The following is a 22368-nucleotide window of genomic DNA, read 5'->3' as shown; positions in this document are numbered from 1 at the left end:
AAAGTGCATTCGTAGTACCAGACCAAGAGTTTTTAGTGAAATTGGAATAATAATGGTCTAACAGTGACAAGGCGGAACAGTGAATAGTCCATATAGGATCAAAGTGATAGTGAATAAGACCAATGCACAACACCTATCATATCACAGCAAGAGATACACCCAAGCCGTGGAGTTCGTATTAATAATTAACCAAAAGTCCCTTGTCCCCAGAAAATAGTAAAGTGAACACGCTACCAATAAACTCCGCCTCATACTGCCATAATCACAATTAGACCCTAGTGCCTTACACCCTCCCCTAGTGAGCCTCGTCTCTAACTCCTCCACGCGCTCAGAGACCTTAGGTTGCATACTCCGCCTCGAGTGTTATTTTAGTGTGTTCTCCCATAGTATCCTGTGAGATACTAATTATCTAGGTGTAAGTGTTTGTGATTAACCAAATATTATGTTTGTAACAGCTGCTGTTGCTCCTTGTTTGACTGAGTAAAACACATGTAAGGTTATTGCCTGGAGTTTTTGTGTCCTGCCTCTCTCTTATTTGTCCTAAGCCCCGGTCTCAAAAGAGAACACCGCTACGTGTTAGGTGTTTTAGGAACGGGAAGTCGAGTCTTAAACACCTAGCATTACAATAATAATAATTTACCACCTACCAGTAGGCTGATTTGCGAGTAATTATTGTTATGAATTATTTCAATTACTGATCAATAATCCTTGTGAACTGTGTCTATAAAAATCCACCACCTTCTTTTGTTGTATATGCACTCTATACCTTTACAACAATACATATTTCAATCAATCAATGCACCCCAACTTGCACTATAGGCTACAGACTATACTCGTCACTGAGCTCTGCTACTCGTGCTTGAAGTGGTTATCTTATGATACGGATATCAACCACTCAGGTCTGTCCTTCTTTCTGATTTAATTTGTAACACTTTTATCAAGTCGTGTGATTTCTTTTCTTTTTTTTTTAGATTAAAGTTTCTAATTACCGATTTTAAGCCATTTTGTGATCACTTAGCACTGTCTAATGTAGGTTTTTCATCCTGTTGACCTTTTTTTTTTTTTTATCTCTTACTTTCCACTTTTACAACTTTTACAGTAGCTTCTCTGTCACAACTTTTTCCTCCGGCGGTCAAAAAGAAAGTGCACAAATTCTTTCAGGCAGTTCAGAGAGCATGCTAAAGCCCGCCACGTTTGTGTTGCATCAGATAACTGGCAGTGTGAGGCCATCTTCACTGCTGATTAACGCATTTATAGGACATCCTTGTCTTCACTATGGGCGACGTTGTCATGTTCTCTTTTTTTAATTTTTCTGTTTCTTTCAGTATTTCGTACAGCTGCTTGTAACTATGTATTTTCTTTCTACCTTTACTAAAAATACGCGCCTCCGCCGCCGGACTCCCCACCCCGCTGCGGAGCCGCAGCCCTACCCCTAGCTCAGGAGGACACCGCGTCCGCGGCGGGCCAGGTCAGTGCGAGATTGTCCCAGAGCGAGAAGGGCGCCGGGGCGCCCCTACCTTGAGTCCCTCTTCCCCTCAACCTGCCCAACGGCGACAACGCAAGAATGAGAGACGTCCTCACGGACGGAGCAGTCCTCACCATGTTCGGGGTGGGACTGCTCCAGTCCCAAGCAACACCGCGGTAACGGCCACAGTACGTACCAGGGAGGGAGCGGCTACCGTACGCGCCTCAGTTGCTTCCCCCTGTAGCGCCGCTGTAATGGCCACCGTATGTACCGAGGAGGGAGTGGCCACCGTATGGCCCTCAGCAACAGCCACATCTGGAGACTGCCTCGGTGCGCTGGCTATTGAGCACACACCGAGTGGCAAAGGCAGGAGGAGTGGAACCGCGACAACGGCCACCGTACGTCCCTCATCCACCTCCTCCTCCTACGGGAGTAGCACCGCGGTAACAGCCACCATACGTACCGGGGAGGGAGCGGCCACCGTACGCCCCTCAGCTACTTCCCGTTGGGCAGGCAGAACCGCAACAATGGCCACCGTACGTGTCGGGGAGGGAATGGCCACCGTACGTCCCTCATCTGCCTCTTCCTCCTTCAGGAGCAGCGCCGCGGTAATGGCCACCTTACGTACCAGGGAAGGCATACCACCATACGTCCTTCTCCTGCTACCCTTAGAGACTGTGGAACTGCCACAATGGCCACCGTACGTGTAGGGGAAGGAACGGCCAACGTATGCCCTTTGTCTGCAGTCTCTAGGGTTCTCCGAGAGTGTAAGGTTCCTTGCGCGGCCGGCTCACTACCTCTCGGCTGCGTGGGACGCCCTTTACTCTCTCCCTCCAGGTGTGGTTCCCCGGAGGCACTGCCGTTCCAGGAGTGGTGGCTAGGTCCTGTTCCTGCCCTGCAGCCAGCCCCTGGACGACGCCGGCCCCTAACGAATGCCCGACAGAAGAGGTGCTGCAGTCTGTTCCCGATGGCGCCCCGCTCTGTAGGCAACCGCAGCACCCGGCCTCCCAGGGCCAGCCAGCGGACCCCAAAGCGGGACCGCTCTGGCCCCCAATCCCCGTCGCCCCTCCACCCGGAGTAACAGGCAGCAGGCCCGCCTCCTGAAGTTGTTTGGCCCCAGCCCCGAGGGCCACCTATCAGGTCGAGGCCCTCAGACGGAAGGGCCTCCCTGCACCCCAGCTGCGAAACAGGCCCGGGCAGTGATGCCCCCGAGAGCTGTGCATTGTCTCCTGCGGGAGAGCTATCCCGAGGGGGCCCCCCTCCCACGCCCGGGCGCCACCTCCACTAACCCCAGGAACAAGTGGCCTAGTGACAACATCCCTCACCTCTCAAGTCGTGTCAGAAACTAAGTGAATGCGACAGTAGTGAAAGTGACAGTAAAATGGGAACAATATAATATAAAGTGGCGATCAGTGCATATAAACACAAGGGCAAAAACCAAGGGTCAGTGAACACGAATAGCGAGGCAAGTGTGACACAACAAAGAACTGTGTCCATACCCCAGGCCCTACGGAACCAGGGAAACATATCAGTGGCGCCCCGAGATAAACTAAGACCAGCCAGTAAAGACAGAACCAGCAAATAGTGTCGCCGCGGCTAAGTGACATTCCCGTGTGCCGCGACTCGGGTACAGCCATCGCGCCCATTAATGTGTATAGTAACACCGACCAATCTGACCCTTCACTCCATTCACGTATACAGTAGTGTATCCTGTCGAGTATATTAAATGACAATTGTGCCTTAACTCCAACACCTACACTGTGCCCTAATGACTTGTAATACCTATGTGTGTTGATATAGTTGTACTTTGCCCCGGACATCATTACTGTGCTTGTGTACACTTTATGCCTGTAATAACAACTCTGTCACCCTGTCCATTCTATATCCAGTGTTCTTGTATTGTAAGGAGTTCGAATTAAGACAATAGATGTGTTAAGGTATACTGCCGAGTTTTTATGCCCTGTTCCTTTGCGAGTGCTTTACTTCCGGTCTAGAAAGAGGACCCCGCTCAGTCGCGGGCGTTTTTAGGACGAAAGATCGGACTAAAAATACCCAGCAAAACATCTACTGACTTCCTGACGTAAGCTATTCGTATTCATAATTATGCCTTTGCCATGTCATGTTCGCATTTTTTCAGTGACCCTTACGATTGTTTCGTGTAAGGAACGCCTACGTCTTTTTTTTTTTTTTTTTTCGGCTACGATGCACAGACGAATAAGGTTAGCTGAGCATTTCCATGGTAATTGCCATCTCAGGGTTCGATCCCCCTTTCTGTTCATGTGCCGGCGTCTTTCTCTCTCTGTCTCTCTAATGGACATCAATGACGAAATGTCTCTCCCTGCCCCTCACTCTTATCCTTCTCGCAATTTCAAGGTCTTGCGTATCAAAAAGGAAAAATATATAAATAAATAAAGCCAACAGAATTTAAAGTAAGAGAGAGAGAGAGAGAGAGAGAGAGAGAGAGAGAGAGAGAAAGAGAGAGACAGACAGACAGACAGACAGGCAGACAGACAGAGAATAATTAAAGAAAAATGTACCTGTATAGCATATAATGAAAGTAAAAATAAGAGCATTTTACATAAGAAGGCAAGGAAGAAAAAAGGCAGAAAAGGAATATAAAAATGGTAGAAAAAGAGGGAAATAATAACGAAAAAAATACTAACGAAAAAAAATGTCAAGATTATATTAAGATGTAACAAAAATGATGATGGAGAGGAAAGTATTAGGAAGGAAGATGATAAATTATTAAAGGTGTAACAACTTTGAACGAAAATAAAGAAAATAGAAAATTAAGAATACAAAACGGATGACAGGAAATAACAATACACAGGTGAGAAATAATACAGGGGAAAGGCAATACTTAAAAGGGGAGGACAGTTATACGGGAGAGGAAGGAAATTGTCTGAACTAACACGGCCTAGCCCCGGGTCCCTACGCTCCTGATGGAGCAAATATAGGATTTTAGCTGGACGGATGGATGATATAGAAGGAAAATAAGTAAGGAGGCCAGGAAATACCTCTGACGTCACATTTCTTCAAACTATGGAAAAAATACTAGTATTGTGTGTGTGTGTGTGTGTGTGTGTGTGTGTGTGTGTGTGTGTGTGTGTGTGTGTGTGTGTGTGTGTGTGTGTGTGTGTGTGTGTGCGCGTGTGTGTTTAACATTTGGGCTGACAGGGTTTATCTTAATCATCAGAAATGTCTACAGCTGGTCCTAACATAATTCCTAGGTGAACAAGTAGTAGCGAAAGGGTTCTGCGTTTTTTTTTTTTTTTTATTTTAATTAACCGACTGCAAGAAAGTTTATACAGTATACAGCATTCATTCTGTAAACCCGATTTGCATATTTCGTCCAGCTACTGGTTAAATTGGAACGAAATTTGACTAGTAGATACGGTTCCCTGGGCGTGTTTATGATCAAGAGGAAGAAAATAGTAGGCTGTATCCCACATACGTCCTCTAACTACTGAGTAGATCTTGACTAAATATGATACATATTTCTATACACTGCTGAATAAATATGAGCAAAATTCGACGCGTACAGATTTCTTTAAAACTACTGATTATATCTGAACTAAACTATATATATATATATATATATATATATATATATATATATATATATATATATATATATATATATATATTTTTTTCTGAGGAGGGGGGAGTTTTTAATCTAGCAAGAGTAGATCGTATTATAAGCTACATACAAGGCTTCATAGCACCTTCCTTAGTTATTTATTTTCATATTAAACCTCAACATTACTTTGTATTGCACCTTAACCTTTTTTGTCGTTTTAAGATCGGCATAATTTTCATTAGATAATAACACACGAGGATACTGAGGTGCTATATGCGGAATAATTCTCTCCCGTAAAGAAAATGTGTTAGGAAATCTCCAGTGTCACTAGAAATACAACGCTAGTAGCCTTGTGCTCTACGGAGACTTCATAATTCTAGCTGTTCTCAATGTATAGTTATGTAGGATAGTGGAAATCACGACGAATTAAGGACGCAACCGCAACTCACCCTGGCACACTTTGCACAATGAATACTGCCATTCCTCGCACTGCCACAAGTCACATTGCCACATCTCACACTACCACACCACACATTGCTACACCTCAGTCACATATATCACCACACCACAGTAACATTTCAGTCGTAGCTCACGCCACCATACTTCACATTTCACGATCACACCCCACACTGCTAGAGCTCACACTACCACATCACACAGTGCTACACCGAACGCCATCACATCACATACTACCACACCACACACTGCAACATCTCATTCCTCACACAGTTACACCTCATACTAACAGGTAGCACACTTCTAAGTCACACACTGCTACACTTCACTTTACTACACCTCACCTCACACTGCCACAACAATACCAAGTACTGACTAGAAAAGGGTGAGAGCGAGGTAGTTGACAGAAAAGGTGGAGAAAGAGCGAGAACAAGGATGTACATGGTCGTGAATTGATATAAGGATGGTGTCATGGGAGGAGGGGTTCTTGCTGAGTAGGGACGAAAAATGCCTGAGAGTTCTTTTGCCAAGGATATCCCCTCACAGGAAATGACGTCAGGAATGGATGGCAAGATGCACTACATACATTAACTTCATCCCGAGAACTTATTTTGTAATCTTGCTTGGGAGAGAGACTTAGGCCTGTATTCTTGTCGGTTATGGAAACTAACACATTTTCCTAAGTGATTTATTTTGCTTATTACGTCTTGCATTCCTATTCTACGTCATATATCCTTCATGCATTGACGTACTCTGCATAAATTACCTGCCATATCCAAAAATAAATCACTTCCATACCAGACATGAATGCCTGCCTTATAACTGGAGGGGTTTCATGCAGCCTTTACTAAACCCTTCAGGAGGAGTGCCCTTTTCCTAAGTTTAATTTAACTGTCTGGAGTTAGCTAGAATAGACAAGAATATGGCGTCATTGGCAAAAAAAAAAAAAAAATGTCAGTTTCTATTAAGAGAAGTTAGAAACAAGTCCATTTTAGTATTAAGAATCTCTGTACTGTTATAAGCTTGCTACATTCAGATGATTTTATTCCCTTTTCCGACGATTTTACTCGCTGTACCGAAGATCTTATTCCCTTTTCTGTCACGCGATTTTATTCTAAGTACCGCCAGACGACTTTCTTCCCTTTTCTGACGATGTTATTTCCCTTACTGACGATTTTGTTCACTTTTCAGTCGGGCGATTTTATTCTAAGTACTTTCCGACGATGTTATTCTTTTTTTCCCTCACACGATTCAATTTCCTTTTCCGTCAGGCGACTTTCTTCCCTTATCCGTCAAGCGATTTTATTCTCAGTTCCGCCAGACGATTTTATTCCCCAGACGATTCTCTTGTTTCCCTACAATCTACATAATTTTTGCTTCTACCACACTTTTTTTTTTTTTTACCACTGACTTTCTTTTCCGCTGCTATCAGACGATTTCACGCAGCGCAAGAGAGATCCGTGGCGGTGAAGGAGTAAGGGTCGTATTCTAAGTGGCTTTGATGACTTCGTAACACAGCTTACGTTGCGATTTATTCTGCCATTACACCTCGTTATTATCTTGCGTGTTACAGGTATAAATTATGTCGATATTTACGACTATATAAACCGGGACCGGAATAAGGTACAGGAGAATGTTAATGTGTAAATTCCTAACGCCTCTTCCTTAGCGACTTGCTCTGCACATTACTTCTCGTTATCCACACGTACCCAGTATGTTAATGATGCACACAACGATGGGAAATAACATACAGGAGAATGTTTAAATAATCTCCTAACGCCTTTTCTTTATCGACTTATTTTGCACATTACTTCTTGTTATCCCCATGCATGTTATGAGAGTCGTAGCGAAGGGGTTACTCGGGCAGTATTCCTAAACTTCTTGAACTTGCGTCTAACACTGCCTGATTGTGCTCCTTTTCCTCACTCACACCGCCGCTGCCAAAACCTTCACAAACAAAACATCGAGGAAAAAAAATAAAAAGTGAATATGGCAATGCACAAGTATTCATGCTATTAACTGCTGTGGAGACTTGTAAATAATAACGTGAATATTGCGACAGAACGAAATTATTCATGATATACGATTGTTATAGAAAGCTGTGATAATAACGTGAATATAAAAAAAATAATCATGGTAACATTTAACTGCTATGATGACTTGGAATAAAAACGTGAATAAAGTAACAAAATATTATTAATGGTAATATTTAACTGTTGTGAAGACTTATAATAATAAAGTGAAAACTAAGACCAAAAATTCATGATACTTTTGAACTTCTGTGGGACCTTGTAATAATAACGTGAATGACTAAAAATTATTCATGATAGTATTTAATTTCCATGGAGACCGGTTCATACGGCAGTAAAAATTGATTAAGAATATATATATATATATATTGACTGGTATGGAATGTATGGCAGACCTAAGAGATGTCATTCAAGGCTAATTTAATGGCCTCGCTAGCATATTTTTTCCCGTATTTTGTTCTTGCTACTTTTACACGATTTCCTTCAGCTTGGGAGAGACTTTTCAGACACAATTCCTTGAGCACGACAGCCCTTCTTTATGCTGGAAAAAAATCGTCTGGCAGTAGCAAGAGTATAATGTTAGACGTCATCGTACTGACAGGGTTAGCCTGGTATGGGTTGAACGTCTGGCAGCCCTAAGTGACGTCAGACCAAAGCCCGTGCCATACGTCCCATACTTTGTGTACACCCCTTACCTCACTGGTATACATGCCATACCTCATCCACATACACCCCGTACCTCACATACATCCATACCTCACTCACATACACCCCCATACCTCACTCACATACATCGCCATGCCCCACTCACATACACCCCCACACCTCACTCACATACACCCCATACCTCCCTCACATACACCCCCATACCTCGCTCACGTACACCCCATACCTTGCTCACATACACTCCATAGCTCTTACATACATCTCACATATACCCCATACCTCGCTCATATACACACCATAAGTCACTCACTCCCCATACCTCACTCATGTACTCTGCCACATCTTATATGCGTACAGGCAGGGGGTGGGGGGCGGATGGAGAGAGGAATTCAGACTATGCTCTCTCTACGTCAGTAGGTTGAGACAAAAAATAAATGAAATGTTAAACCAAACTTGGAACAAAAATCTAAAAAATAAACACGTACCGGAAAAAAAAATAAAAAAAAATGCAATTTTAGCTCAGTTTAGTCCTGCAAACATATTAGCTTCCATTTAGCTTGTGGATTAGAAACATACAGTACATCAAAGTTTCTACCGTTATGTGACAGCGTCGTGCATGCGACATATCTCACAATTTTCATTTTTATCACGGTCGCTCAAAACTATTTTATTCAGGCTAGGAAGGATCTAATGATAAATTTTCAACTAGGGCTATATTTAACCCCTCCGTAAAAAAAAAAAAAAAAAAAAGTCCGATGACGCCCTTTGAAATTAATTCTTGCTACGTTCAGGCATTTTTTTTTTTTTTCGGCTGAGGGAGAGAAATCAGTTTGTGAAGGGGTTACTGGAGAAGTGGAGATCGTTTTTCATTCCCTTACTAGAAATTTTCCCCCAAAATTAACAGTCGTCTGGAGGCAGCAAGAATCAGTTAGAAAATGCCATCGGTTTCAAGGAGTTAAGTGGCTTAAATTATCTAGACAACACAGGATTAGAATAAAGAAGACGTCATCCCAGTCAGTGGCTTAAATCTCCCCCCCTCCCTCCCATTTAGCTTCATAAAATACGGCGTTCACTTAAATACCTACAATAATATCGATATTTCAGAAATAGCCTATTCAGTAAACTATACATGACTAATATTCCTGCCCAACTACCTCCCCACCACCACCACCACGACCAATACTAACTGGACTAAAGTATCAGGTTCCGCATCACCCCCTTCGGAGCGTAGGGGACGAAGGTCACGTTACTGTAGTTCAGAATATTGTAAAGATAAGAGACCAACCTACGTCCCTGTGACATTACATGATCGAAAAACTTTCACTCACACCCCTGCGCGCGGTCAAGGTCACTGGTGCATTCTCAGTTTCCCACTGACACTATGCCCTATCCCCTTTGGCTTCCATCCACCCTCCTGACCTTAGCAAACATGGCTTTCACAAGTTTCGTATAATTAAATTTCATCTCGTGTGGGTATCTCTTGAGGACACTGAATATTACCGAGTTAAAGTGACAGCAAGTAAGTGGAGATCACGTGACGATAAATTCTCCGGTCGAGTGCACGAAGGGCCATTTAAGTACAAAATGACTATTTTGAATGTGATCAAAGAATATCCATCAAAGTGACGTATTCCTTTACATTTTATAGCATATATCTATCAGATGGAGGATTCTGGGGGCTTGAATGATGAGTGAATGGAAGCGTGGCCCATTGGAATAGGCAAACTTAGGCTGTCTAGACGTTGCTACTCCTTACCCTGCCGTAAGGCGGGAAAGGAGGTCCGGATGATGATGATGATAATATATCTGCTATTTGCTAACGGGCGTGTGGCTACTACACCCACGAATTTATAACCAGTGATTGGTGGTAGGTGGTGGCGACCATCATCCACTCACTTGATGTAGTGCTGCCTACTTCTTCCTTAGCCTTTATCATTCTTTTTCTGTGCCTGCCCTCCTCTCTTCCTGTTTCTCCCATCTTTCCTGTCACTTTTTATTGCTTTTCTTTACAGGTGAGTGACAAGCCAAATGGTTTCCTGCAAGCCAAGAAACCATTTACAACGCTGGGTGGTAACCATATAACCAAACCATACGTGTTCCCTACGCGTCAACAAGAGGGTTGGTGGAGGGCTCGTGCCCCTCCCTGTAAAATTAATAACTCAAAGATTGTATATAACTGTATTTGCTGAAAAAGGTATATGGCAAGACCCACCACCTTCTTTTGTTGTAAATGTATTCCCATTCTGTATACCTTAAGGCGCGATTCCACCGGGGCAACACAAGCAACATGCAGCATGCGACTTGCCTGGCTTTCAACATGCATGTTGAATGCGGCATTCAACCAGGAGACATGTTGACTGCGACAAGTCAACATCGTTGTTCACGTAGCATGCTACATGCCAATGTATATGTTGAATGCCACAAAACCTTTTCCACCGATTCAACAAAAACTGAGCCAGTTGTCAACACGATGAAACAGACAGACAGACAGATATGCAGATAGACAGAGCTTAACAAAAAACCATACAAGTAGATACCGTGTAAAAGACACACACACACACACACACACACACACACACACACACACACACTGCCGAATAACATATATAAAGATGTGAATGTATAGAAAGACGGGTGCTGCGTGCCCACCGTCAAGAGGAAGGCACGAATGCAAAAATTTTCTGAAGTATCGTATCTTAGCTTAACAAGAGACAGGATAGAGAGAATAATGTAACAAGAAAGACTTGCTAGTGCTGGCACAGTATTAGGACTGGCGGAGAGAGAGAGAGAGAGAGAATGTGTGTGTGTTCTTGGTAAATCCCCGCAGGGCATCTAGTTTAGCCTGGTTATTCTTGTATTGTTCCAAGCGTATATCCCATAGAACCACAAGTTTTCTATATTCTTCTATATATATATATATATATTTTTTTTCTGGAGACCATTTCATCTTGTTGCTTTCAACATCGAATCCTTCCCGCGACTGGTGGGAAGGCGGGCAACAATAGGCAACAAGCTAAATCTTGCCGCATGCGTCACGTTCTACGGGCAACTTGTTGCCACCTGTTGCATGCCACACAGTCGCATGCTACATGTTGCCTTGTGTTGAACTGCAAGGAACACACTTGGCCTATGCGACAGTGTAGCATGCCACATGTCGCCAAAATGTTGCCTCGGTGGAACTGCGCCTTTACAACAGCAAATATTTCAATATATCAATCAATCAGGGCTTGGGACGTTGGCGCTCTCTCTCTCTCTCTCTCTCTCTCTCTCTCTCAATACACACACGTCGAGCATCGCACAATACCCTCCATCGTTTCGAAAGCACGGGTGTTCATCGGAACCAAGAGTTAGGCTCCCCGCACACGGGTCACTTTTCAGTGGGCGGTGGCTGCCACTTATTCGTGGCGCCACTAAAAAGTGGAGAGAGATGCTATGATATCCCGCACACGGGCCACTTTTTCGTGGCAATCACAGGCAGTTCCATTATGGATGTCGAGGAGGTGGCATGTGTCATCGCTGTGCTCCTCAAAATAAGAAAAGAAAGAGTACAAGAAACTACTGGGTGCATCCAATAATCAGCCATAGGCTTATCAGGGGTCAATTTTATACCCTATTTGAAGACTTAAAAGCGTACCCAGAGAAGTTACAAACTATTTTAGAATGACCTGTGCTTCTTTTGTTGACCTGCTGACTACAATTGGGCTTTCAGTTTCACGTCTGAACACAAACATGAGGAAGTGTGTACCACCAGAATAGAGACTTGCAGTTATCTTAAGGTAAATATAGAAAAGCACATACAGCACACGTCAGAATCAAGGTCCAAGTATAACGGAGAAATAGAAGAACGGAAGTGCGGGAGGAAGGAGTATAGATGTAAGGAGAGTGGAAAGGTTACAAGAGGATGAGAAAAAGGCAAATATGAGAGAGAAGTGGAGGAACGATTGGGTAAATATGAACTGGAGCAGATATGGAACGTGGAAGGTGTGTGCAAGATATTCACAGAAGAAATATGTGCAGCCTGTGAGGTGGTGTATAGGGTGAAGAGAAGACGAAAGGGCGTGCAAGGAGCAGCATGGTGGAATGAAGAGGTGAGACAGGCTGTGGCACAAAAGATTAAAGCATATAATGAATGGATGAAAAATAGGGGCGTGGAAGAAGTTGAGAGACGGAAGAGAGTTATATGGCGAAAGGAAGAGAGGTGAAAAGATTAGTGAGAGAGAATAAGAAGAGAGTGGATGAGGAATTTGGAAGGAATTTGAGTGTCAAGTGGAGGGAACGTAAGAAAATGGTCTGGAAAGAGGTAAAGAGAGTCAGACAGGGTGGCAATGAAGTTAGTGGAGAAGTGAAAGGTAAAAACGAAACGAATTACAAGTTGAAAAAGGGAGAAAAAGTGAGCAGATGGAGAGAACACTTTAATGAACTGTTGAACATAAAGAATGAAAGTAAAGCTAGTATAAGTGGCTGGGTAATGGCTAGGAGAAGGAGGGAGATGAGAAGACATGAGGAAATCAGTAGGATGGAAGTTGTGGAAGCAATGAAGTCAAAATGGGGAAGGCCCCAGGAATTGATGGAGTGTGTGGTGAAATGCTGAAGCATGGGGAAAAGATAGTAGTAGAATGGATGTGGAAGATGTGTAGATTGGCCTGGGAGGAAGGTAGAGTCCCAGAGGATTGGAAGTCAGGTATAATTATTCCCTTGTACAAAGGAAAAATGGAAAGAAAAGTATGTGGTAATCATAGAGGCATTTGTCTTCTTAGTGTAATAAGAAAAGTATACGGTAGGATACTTATGGACAGAGTTAGGGAATTAACAGAGGAAATAGTTGGAGAACAGGGAGGCTTTAAGAAGAGAGGAGGTTGTGTAGATCAGATATTCATTCTTAGATCTTTAGTGGAAAGGTTTCTAGAGAAGAGAAAGAAGTTGTATGCGGCGTTCATGAATTTAGAGAAAGCTTATGACAGGGTGGACAGACAAGGATTGTGGAAAGTATTAAGAATATATGGAATAGATGGGAAGTTGTTGAATGCTGTGAAGAGTATGTATGATGATGCTAAGGCTGCAGTGCGTGTGGATAGTGAACTGAGTGAGTTTTTCTATTTGAAGGGTTGAAACAGGGATGTGTCATGTCTCCATGGCTGTTCAGTCTGTATATAGATGGGGTTATAAAAGAGGTACTATACTCAGTTCCACGGAGTCTGACGCACTGTTTTTCCCCGCCGATGACAGGTGGATCTGGTAACACTGTGCGACGTACTCGGGTGGTGATTGGTGGATTTCCGTTGTGTTTGAATGTGCACCAAATTGACTTTGTATTCCAACCAAGGCCCTCATTGATCTATAGAATACCAGAATATACAGATACAAATTAAAGCAATGATATCTTCAATGATAAATATGTGCCTTTTAAATTACTAGAGATAAACCTGAACGACAATGATAACAAAAAGTAAGTAAAGTCGCGACTGGACGCAAGCGGACAGGTCAGCGACTGATTTAAATTCATTTCATTATGTTTGATTTCGTTTATACTGCTCGCGGTTTTATTACAGCAGCATATTTCAACTATTATTTTCTTATGGAGTTTGCTTTTATCTTACTTTCCTTTCTTCCACCATTAACAAAAATTCGGTTCATTCTATAATGATGTAATCCATTACTTTCCCGGCTCTTTGTCGAGGGGGCAGAGATACATGCTTGAGGATGGACTGTGACCAGGGATAGGGTGTCTGTCTGTATGTCTGTCTCTTATGATACGACAATGTTAGGGAAAATCAAACACCAAACTTATTCATGTAAGAAATAATTCTACTGAATCTGACTATGAATACAAACATTTGCAGATTTTTAAAGCTACTGTTACCTATGAAGGTAATGAAAATGTGTATGTACAGTACACTATATATATTGAGAATAGAATAGCATGTATTGGCCTCAGTGAGGTGTGTGTGTGTGTGTGTGTGTGCTTACACAAATCATAATTATTAGAAACTAAGCTAAGCATATCTAGGGTAAGGTTGTATATTAGCAAATGAGGTAATGAAGGTCATGGTGAAGACTGTAGACTGTAACACTGTGTAGCAATGGTGGGAAAAACATTCGCGCCTTCACAGGACCTCGGAAACACCTTGCTATGAACGTCTGAATTCCCGCCACAGTCCCTGACTTGTCCGCATGCATCCAGTCGCGACTTTACTTACTGTTTGTTATCGTTGTCGTTCAGGTTTATCTCTAGTAATTTAAAAGGCATATATTTATCATTAAAGATATAATTGCTTTAATTTGTATCTGTATATTCTGGTATTCTATAAATCAATGAGGGCCTTGGTTGGAATACAAAGTCAATTTGGTGCACATTCAAACACAACGGAAATCCACCAATCACCGCCCGAGTACGTCAAACAGTGTTACCAGATCCACCTGTCATCGGCGGGGAAAAACAGTGCGTCAGACTCCGTGGAACCGAGTAGGGTAGTGGATGCTGGAGTGGCCCTAATGAGAGAGGGCAGTGTTTGGAAACTCCCTGTACTGCTGTTTGCAGATGATACTGTGTTGTTATGTGAAGACGAAGGGGAGCTGCAAGGCTTGGTGGATAAATTCGGGAGAGTATGTAAGAAACGGAATCTAAAAGTGAATGTAGGGAAGAGTAAAGTTATGGTCTTCGAGAGAGGTGTCAGTGAATGTACAGTGAGGTTGGATGATAAAGAAATGGAAAATGTGAGTACGTTTAAGTACTTGGGTAGTGTGATGAGTAAGGATGGAAGTTTGGAGGGTGAAGTGGTTGAAGGGGTACAACAAGGAAGAAAGGTTGCTGGTTCCTTGAAGGCAGTGATAAGACACAGGAAAGTGAGCATGGAAGTGAAAAAGTTACTACATGACAGTATTGTGATATCAGCTCTAACATATGGAAGTGAAGCTTGGACCTTGTTGGAGGGACACAAGTCAAGAGTGAGAGCAGTGGAAATGAGATAGATGAGAGGAGCCTGTGGAGTCACCTGGAGAGACAGTCTAACAAATGAGGAAGTGAAGGAGCGTTGTGGTGTGGATGTGATAGGAAGTGTTAGGAGAAACACACTGAGGTGGTCTGGCCATGTGGAGAGGATGGAGAGTGAGAGACTGACGAGAAGAGTGTATGTGAGTGAGGTGGAGGGGGAGAGAGGGAGGGGAAGGCCAAGGATGAGATGGAGGAATGGAGTGGAGAGGTATATGAGAGAGGGGTGTGTGAATTGGGAGCAGGGCAGTGAAATGGCGGGGGACGGTGACGTGGAGGCGATTTGTTTGTGGCCACCCCGTATGGGATTAAGGCATCTGGCAATAGACAGATAGATAGACATACATGTTGCGCAAAAATTTTATTGAGAAAACTTGAGTAAACCACATTTCATAACATAAATGAGACGTATTTTTGCAAGTGTAAAGATATTACACTGATATAAACTGATAACACAGAAATACGTTCCCCAGATGTTTAAGAAAATGGCATAATGTTTTGCTATTCTGAAAATGATGAAACCTAGTGGCAAACATATTGATATTAACAAAACATGCACCACTGATAGAACTGTGTCACTGCTATGAAAAATCCACCAACATGATACCAATAAACAAAATATTTAAATGAATCAGACTGTTCAGCTTCGCTTGGAATACCTGACATTGTGCCTGGCACTGGGGAGGGCACATTGCCAACGTTACCTGGTATAAACTTTAGACTTTCGCGAACTTCAAACTCTGAACGTCTTTGTAGAGTGGTGTAACTTTTTTGGGGGGAACGATCTTGTGTACGCATGTAACCCTGGGAAGGAAGATGACCTTGGGTAGGGAAAGCACCTGGCGTAGACACATTACCTTGGGTAGGGAATGGACAGTCAACAACGTCAGTCCGTCTGCCAGTGCCACCGCAAAGTGGCCCGTGTGCGGGCTGCCATTTGAATTAACTGCATCCATCATCGGTCACCAGTGGCGATCCACCGTGGCGTTGCGGGTAAAATGGTCCCGGTTACCGTTTTTTTGCGGCTGCCACTAAAAATTGGCTCATGTGCGGGCTTCCATAGAAACACGTGCGTTTTATTTCTCGCCACAAAAAAGTGGCAGCCACCGTCCACTGAAATGTGGCCCGTGTGCGGGGGGCCTTAACGTTGGTGTTTGCTCTTAATATCCTCTCTGTTGCTACATTCTTACAAATTTCTTTAAACTTAGGAATGTTCTGGCACACAATTTGTATGGTTCCACGGGTAATTTACTGTGTCTGTGTGTATTTTCTTATCACCCTTGTTTAAGCGAGATAGGAGATAACGTAATCACAAATTACTTATGACTACTGCCTTCTTAACTTTTTTTTTAGGAAGAAGAATGAAAGGCGTACAGAATCCTCCTTGGTTAAGTCAAAGCAAGGCAGAATATTTAGAAACTATCAAATATACAGGCAGGTCTAAAGCAAGTGGACAGTGATGGAGTAGAATATTACGAGTAAACCGTGGAGTACTTGGAAAGACTGACTGACTGAAGGTATACAGAGTTCTTATACAACAAAAGAAGGTGGTGGGTCTTGCCACACACCTTCTTCAGCAAATACAGTAATTTACCGTCAGTGGTTATACATTCGTGGGTCTAGCCACACGCCCTTTAACAAATATTACTTATAGTACATGTTATAAAATGTAGGGAATTTATAAGAAACATTACATACGGGAGAGAAAAGTAGCATCAGAGCAGTATAGGAGCACAGCATAGCAGCCTAAGATGATGGCATCGCATGCCTTGTCAGTAGGTTATGTGTGGTCGGTGTGCATGATGGCCAAAACACCCACGAATACCTCTCTCTCTCTCTCTCTCTCTCTCTCTCTCTCTCATCTTCACTACTTTTATTTATTTTATAATGCCCTTCATTGGTACCCACTAGCGTTTTCCTTAGTGGCTTTAGTACATCTGTTAGCGACTGTGGCTAGGTTGTGTGGGACGTAGGCTATGACGTATATTTACAAGCGAGAAGTGCACTGTAAAGAATAGTAACGTAATGGGTGTTGATAAATGTTGGATAGAGTGGAGAACAGCAAGTATTTATATGTGTAACTGTACATGTTATAAGTATACTGCTTTCTTGAACGTAGGCACAAATTCAGGATATTCACGGACAATGGGAAATAACAGTTTTTCATTGAAAAACATGAGATTTAGAAAGATATGAATAGAGTTATTAATGGAAGTTGCAGTCAGCTCGGGTGTAAGCCATTTACGTGAATGAGGCTGTATTACACTACTTATGCTGAATTCGAACCCACAGATTGAAAAAAATGAAATAAAGGTTGGTAGCTTGACATTTAAATCTGGCGGGCTCTGTAATCGTCCAAACGGAATATTCAGCACACCTGCACAGATATTGTGAAGGTAATATTTTAGGGCACTATTAAAAAAACTGACGAATAAAAACCAGTGGCTGTTAAAAAAAAAAAAAAAACGTACAAAAAGTACCAGCTAAACAACTTACATTGCCGGAGAAATGAAAACGATTGATCTTTCATCCTAAATGTAATGACGTTTCCTTAATTCACTCCAGCTGATGCTGTATCCCATCGTATTCTACTATTTTCTTTCATTGGGAGATCACAAAAAGGGAAAGGAACACCGAAACTAGAGAACGAACATGTGTGACCTTCCGATAGCGTGTCGTCTGCCGGAGGACATTCATTGTTGTAATTTTGTTGATATTGCGTTATAATTTAGTTTCGGATGATTCATTTCGCTAACATAGTTAAATTATTTTTAATACCCTTTATTTACTATTTTCCTACTATGTAAAAACGTCAATTAATGTACATTTTCGTCCATAAATCAGTATTGTATATCCCTCTAAGACTAGCGATATGCATTTTTTTTTTTTTTTTGCATTTTTTCAAGGTACCTCATTTCCCAAAAACTTAGCAAAAACATCATTCTGTTTTCCTTCTATAATGAAGTAGTAGACCACATATTGCCAGCGCAAGGTAAGCTTTGAGGTGGCACGACCCACCACCTTCTTTTGTTGTATTAGCACTCTGTACCTTTAACAACAATAAATATTTCAATTCATTTCAGATTACTGTACTGGTACATTAAGCTTTGGTGATAAATAAACATTTATTAAGATACACACTGAAGTATATCATTCAATATAACAACGCAGTGAAATCAAGCCAAAGATATTTGCAAGTTTCGTTATGGTAGTGAAGTAAGATGGCGGTAATCTGCCTTCATCAATAACCATAAACCTCGAATCGTAATAGAGATAAGTTGGTTGCCAAAAAGTTATCTTGCATACTGTCGAAATATATGATATGTCCAAAGGTTTTCGGTAAGGCAGATATTTAATGCCCACAATAATATGCTTAAGCAGTTGCATGGGTCAGTCAAGTACTTAAAGATATCATATTAAATAGAATCATTGGCATCGGAGAATTCCGAGGAGCCTACATGCCATGTACAGTTTGTAAACAAGCCTCTTAGCACAAGATATTAAATGAAAGAAGAAAAGTTATCGATGAAACCTCAGTACAGTGTGGGAGGCTAAAGTTTAGGTTAATCGTGTGGTCGTCATCATATATACGGTATGTCTCTGAAGTTAAGATCATTGTATCCGGCTCTTCAATATTTTGTTAGGGTGAGTAAATTTGTCAGCTTTTTTTTTTTTTTCCCCTGCATATATCTATCTTTAGTCTCAAGTTCTTGCTGCTGACTCTCACAGTTTTATTTATTTCTTTAATCTGGAATAACACTGCCCCTGTAAGTTAGGTAAAGTATCAACCAGTTTTGTGGAGAAATGTACCTAACCAATTTAATTTCTAGCAAGCCCAACCTACTTAACCCAGCCTGACTGTGCCAAATCTAACTCACAGGGTCAGTGTTGTTCAGGATAATTACCTAAACTTCCCCTTCTTAATCTGATTTAAAAAATACTCACAGGGTCAGTGTTGTTCAGGATAATTACCTAAACTTCCCCTTCTTAATCTGATTAAAAAAATAAGTACCCTTGTGGACAACCATTCATTTTCAAGAATCCCTACGTCAAGTGGGGTTGGTGGAGGATTAGTGCCCCTCCCTGTAAAACAATTAACTCTAAGCCCTTGGCCACCCTGTCTGGGATACATGGCGTCTGGCAATGAATGAATGAATGAATGATATATAGCCTAACTTAGGCTACTGTAATTCTAGTGATGTGTCTGTTTAGTGCACCCAAAACTGCAGTAAGGATCACCGTGAAACTTGGCAGGATGGTTGCAGTTGGGTCACAGTGGGTTTATCTCAATTTCATGTTGATTAAAATGTTTAAGATATGTGTTTTCACCCCTAATAATTGTCACTATTGCCCCTTCATTACACAGAATAGGTTGAGTGGGTTTGTTTGGCATTGAAGCAACTATTTGTCAGTTTTGAGGATTGGAAGGCCCTCAAATGAACACTTAAATATCACACAACATTGTGGTTTCCTCAGCAGAATGCACATTCAGCTGTCTATCTATCTATCTATTGCCAGACGCCATAGTCCCGTAAGGGGTAGCCATTTGACTCTGAGTTATTTGTTTTACAGGGAGGGGCACAAACCCTCCATCAACCCACTTGTTGACACGTAGGGAGCACTTATGGTTTGGTTATATGGTTACCACCCAGCGTTGTAAATGGTTTCTTGGCTTACAGGAAACCATTTGGATTGTCACTCAATGTAAAGCCACCTGTAATGGAAAGAAAAGCAATAAGAAGTGACATGAAAGATGGGAGAAATAGGAAGGGAGGAGCGCAGGCACAGAAAAAGAATGATAAAGGCTAAGGAAGAAGTAGGCAGCACTACATCAAGTGAGTGGATGATGGTCACCACCACCTACCACTACATTCAGCTGTGCAAACAAATTTCCCATTCATTCAGCATTTCTGTTGCAGTTGCAAGATGATTGAAACTGAATCTGTGCAGTGGAAATGTCATCCCAATCTGTCTTTTCTGTTCGGTTGATGCCATGCTGTAAATTATTTTGATTTAAGGGTGGTACCTGTGAGCCCTCCGTAGGAGTAGGTGTAGAGCTGCGAAACACTTGTTTTATATAAAAAAGCAGATGACTCTCCTTTTCAGTATTGACTGTCATCGGTAGAAATATCCAAGTCCACTCTCCCCGTTTTGTAACAAAACCTAGGTTTCTCCCATGGTTTTTGTATGTCTTCCAGGTGATTTTGACCTTCATTTTCATTGAGTAGTGTGATTAGTGAGGATGAAAGTTTTGAGGATGAAGTGCTTGAAAGGATACAGCAGGGAAGAAGAGTTGCTGGGTCCTTGAAAACTGTGATAAAAAATAGGGAAACAACCATGGAAGTAAAGTCACTCCATAACAGTATTGTGATCCTCATGCTAATATATGGAAGCAAAGCTTGGACATGTTGGAAGAACACAAGTCAAGAGTGAGAGCAGTGGAAATAAGTTATTTGAGAGGAACATGTCAAGTTACATGAAGAGACAGACTGAGAAAATGAAGGAGCATTGTGGTGTGGATATGGATGTGATTAAGAACACATTGAAGTGGTTTAGCCATGTGGAGAGGATGGAGAGTGAGAGGCTGACTAGTAGAGTGTATGTAAAGAAGGTGGGGGGGGAGGGGGAAACCGCGATGAGATGGAGGGATGGAGTGGAGAGGTATATGTGAGAGGGGGATGTAAGTTGGGTTGAGGGCAGTGAAATGGCAGGGGATAGAGCAACATGGAGATGATTTGTTTGTGGCCACCCCTAACAGGATTAAGGCATCTGGCTATAGATAGATAGATAGATTTCCATTGGAAAGTTACCAGTTTTTGAGGGACTTCCTTCCTATTTCCCTGGTAAAATGGGGGATCTATAGGGAATCAGGGGTTTTAAGATGAGGAGGAAGCTGTGAAAAACTGGCAGTTTCCTTCTAAAATGAAGCCAGAATCACTTGAATCATATCAGAAACCATGGGAATACCTAGGTTTCAATATAGGCATTACCTTGCCCAGAGTATGTGTTACCTGACCTCGACCCTTTCATGTCTAACCCACATCAAGAAAAAGAAAAGAAAAAAGTATTACAAGCCATTTTGGGCACTAATTTACCCAGACCCCGTGTTACCATACCGGTACCTAAACTTATCCCTATACGATTACATCTACTGATTAAAGTGTAAAAGTCCTCGGTTAATATGCGGAAGAATAGTAGGGTACCTGCTACGCTAACCTGCCATGGCTGCTGTGATTTAAAAATTCATGCAGGAAGAAGAAAGGGAACCTGTATTTCTTATGACAAAAATTCATGACTGATTTGCCCAGTTAATGCCATTAGAGGCATCTCAGTTACTGGTGAGAATTCATGGCAAGATCCATGACTGATTTGCCCAACTATCACGATTGGAGGGACATACCTTAGTTGCTGTAGTTCCCCATTGGAACATTGCAGGAAATGCTGGCTGCTGGCTGGCAGAGGGAAGGCATGCACATATGCATAGCTTCTCTCCTCTTTATTTGCAAAGTTAAATTCATTGGAGAAAAGTGAATCAGATGACTAAATGCCATCTATAGCAACAGTAATATTTAGATAGTTTTGAGGGTGGACTTGTAAACTTAAGCTGGCATTAGTGTGTGTGTGTGTTGCCTTTGATTTTGTTCCTTTTTTTTTTTTTTTTTTTTTTTTTTTTAATTGTGGGTTATAAGTAGAACATGGACTAGCCCCTGTTTTAGGCAGTTGAATATTATGGCCTGATTTTTTTTTTTTTTTTTTTTTTTTTTTTTTAAGAAGTTGGATTATTTAGCATTGTTTGTTAAGAATATCAGCAGTAGCTATCTACATATCAGATTTTATTCTGGACATTCGAGATGACATTTCCACTGGGAAGATATTTGACATGTTAGGTGCTTTAGGGGAGCCTACATGTGGTGGCATGATTACCTTGGGTTGAGAGAAGCAGATGCAACTTTTGCCAGGGAGCCAGACCGCTTCATCCTACCCTATTTCATCGGAGGAGGACCCCAGTCCTGCGTGGTGGGTTGCTGTCTCTCACCAGGGGGCAGCTGCTCCTTGTGCCATATTTTCACATGGGAAATGACTCTCCAGCTGCCATTTCTCTTCTCCTTAACACTTGCAAGAGACATTGAGAGCAGTTCAGGACCCCAAAGATGATACATCTGGCTAGTGTACTCCCTAACCA

The 22368-nt window shown here is 42.2% G+C and overlaps 2 protein-coding genes across 2 annotated transcripts in view; one reads left to right on the top strand and one right to left on the bottom strand.

The window, feature by feature from the left end:
- LOC145414700 (thiamine transporter 1-like) overlaps positions 1–17857 on the bottom strand; it is a 65830-nt gene extending 47973 nt beyond the window's left edge. The window contains exon 1 of the mRNA XM_080284223.1: positions 17682–17857. The gene's annotated coding sequence lies outside the window, so the exon portion shown is untranslated. The remainder of the gene's footprint in view (positions 1–17681) is intronic.
- Positions 17858–18578: 721 nt separating this feature from the next.
- mRpL4 (mitochondrial ribosomal protein L4) overlaps positions 18579–22368 on the top strand; it is a 31541-nt gene continuing 27751 nt past the window's right edge. The window contains exon 1 of the mRNA XM_080284081.1: positions 18579–18830. Coding sequence (XP_080140207.1) covers positions 18780–18830 — 51 coding nt within the window. The 5' untranslated portion in view covers positions 18579–18779. The remainder of the gene's footprint in view (positions 18831–22368) is intronic.

Source organism: Coenobita brevimanus, chromosome 100 (genome assembly GCF_032717465.1).
Source record: "Coenobita brevimanus isolate Jiangsu-jjx chromosome 100, ASM3271746v2, whole genome shotgun sequence".
Taxonomy (NCBI): Eukaryota; Metazoa; Arthropoda; class Malacostraca; order Decapoda; family Coenobitidae; genus Coenobita; species Coenobita brevimanus.
Note: the sequence above shows the minus strand (reverse complement) of the source record. Positions and strands in the feature narration are given on the sequence as shown.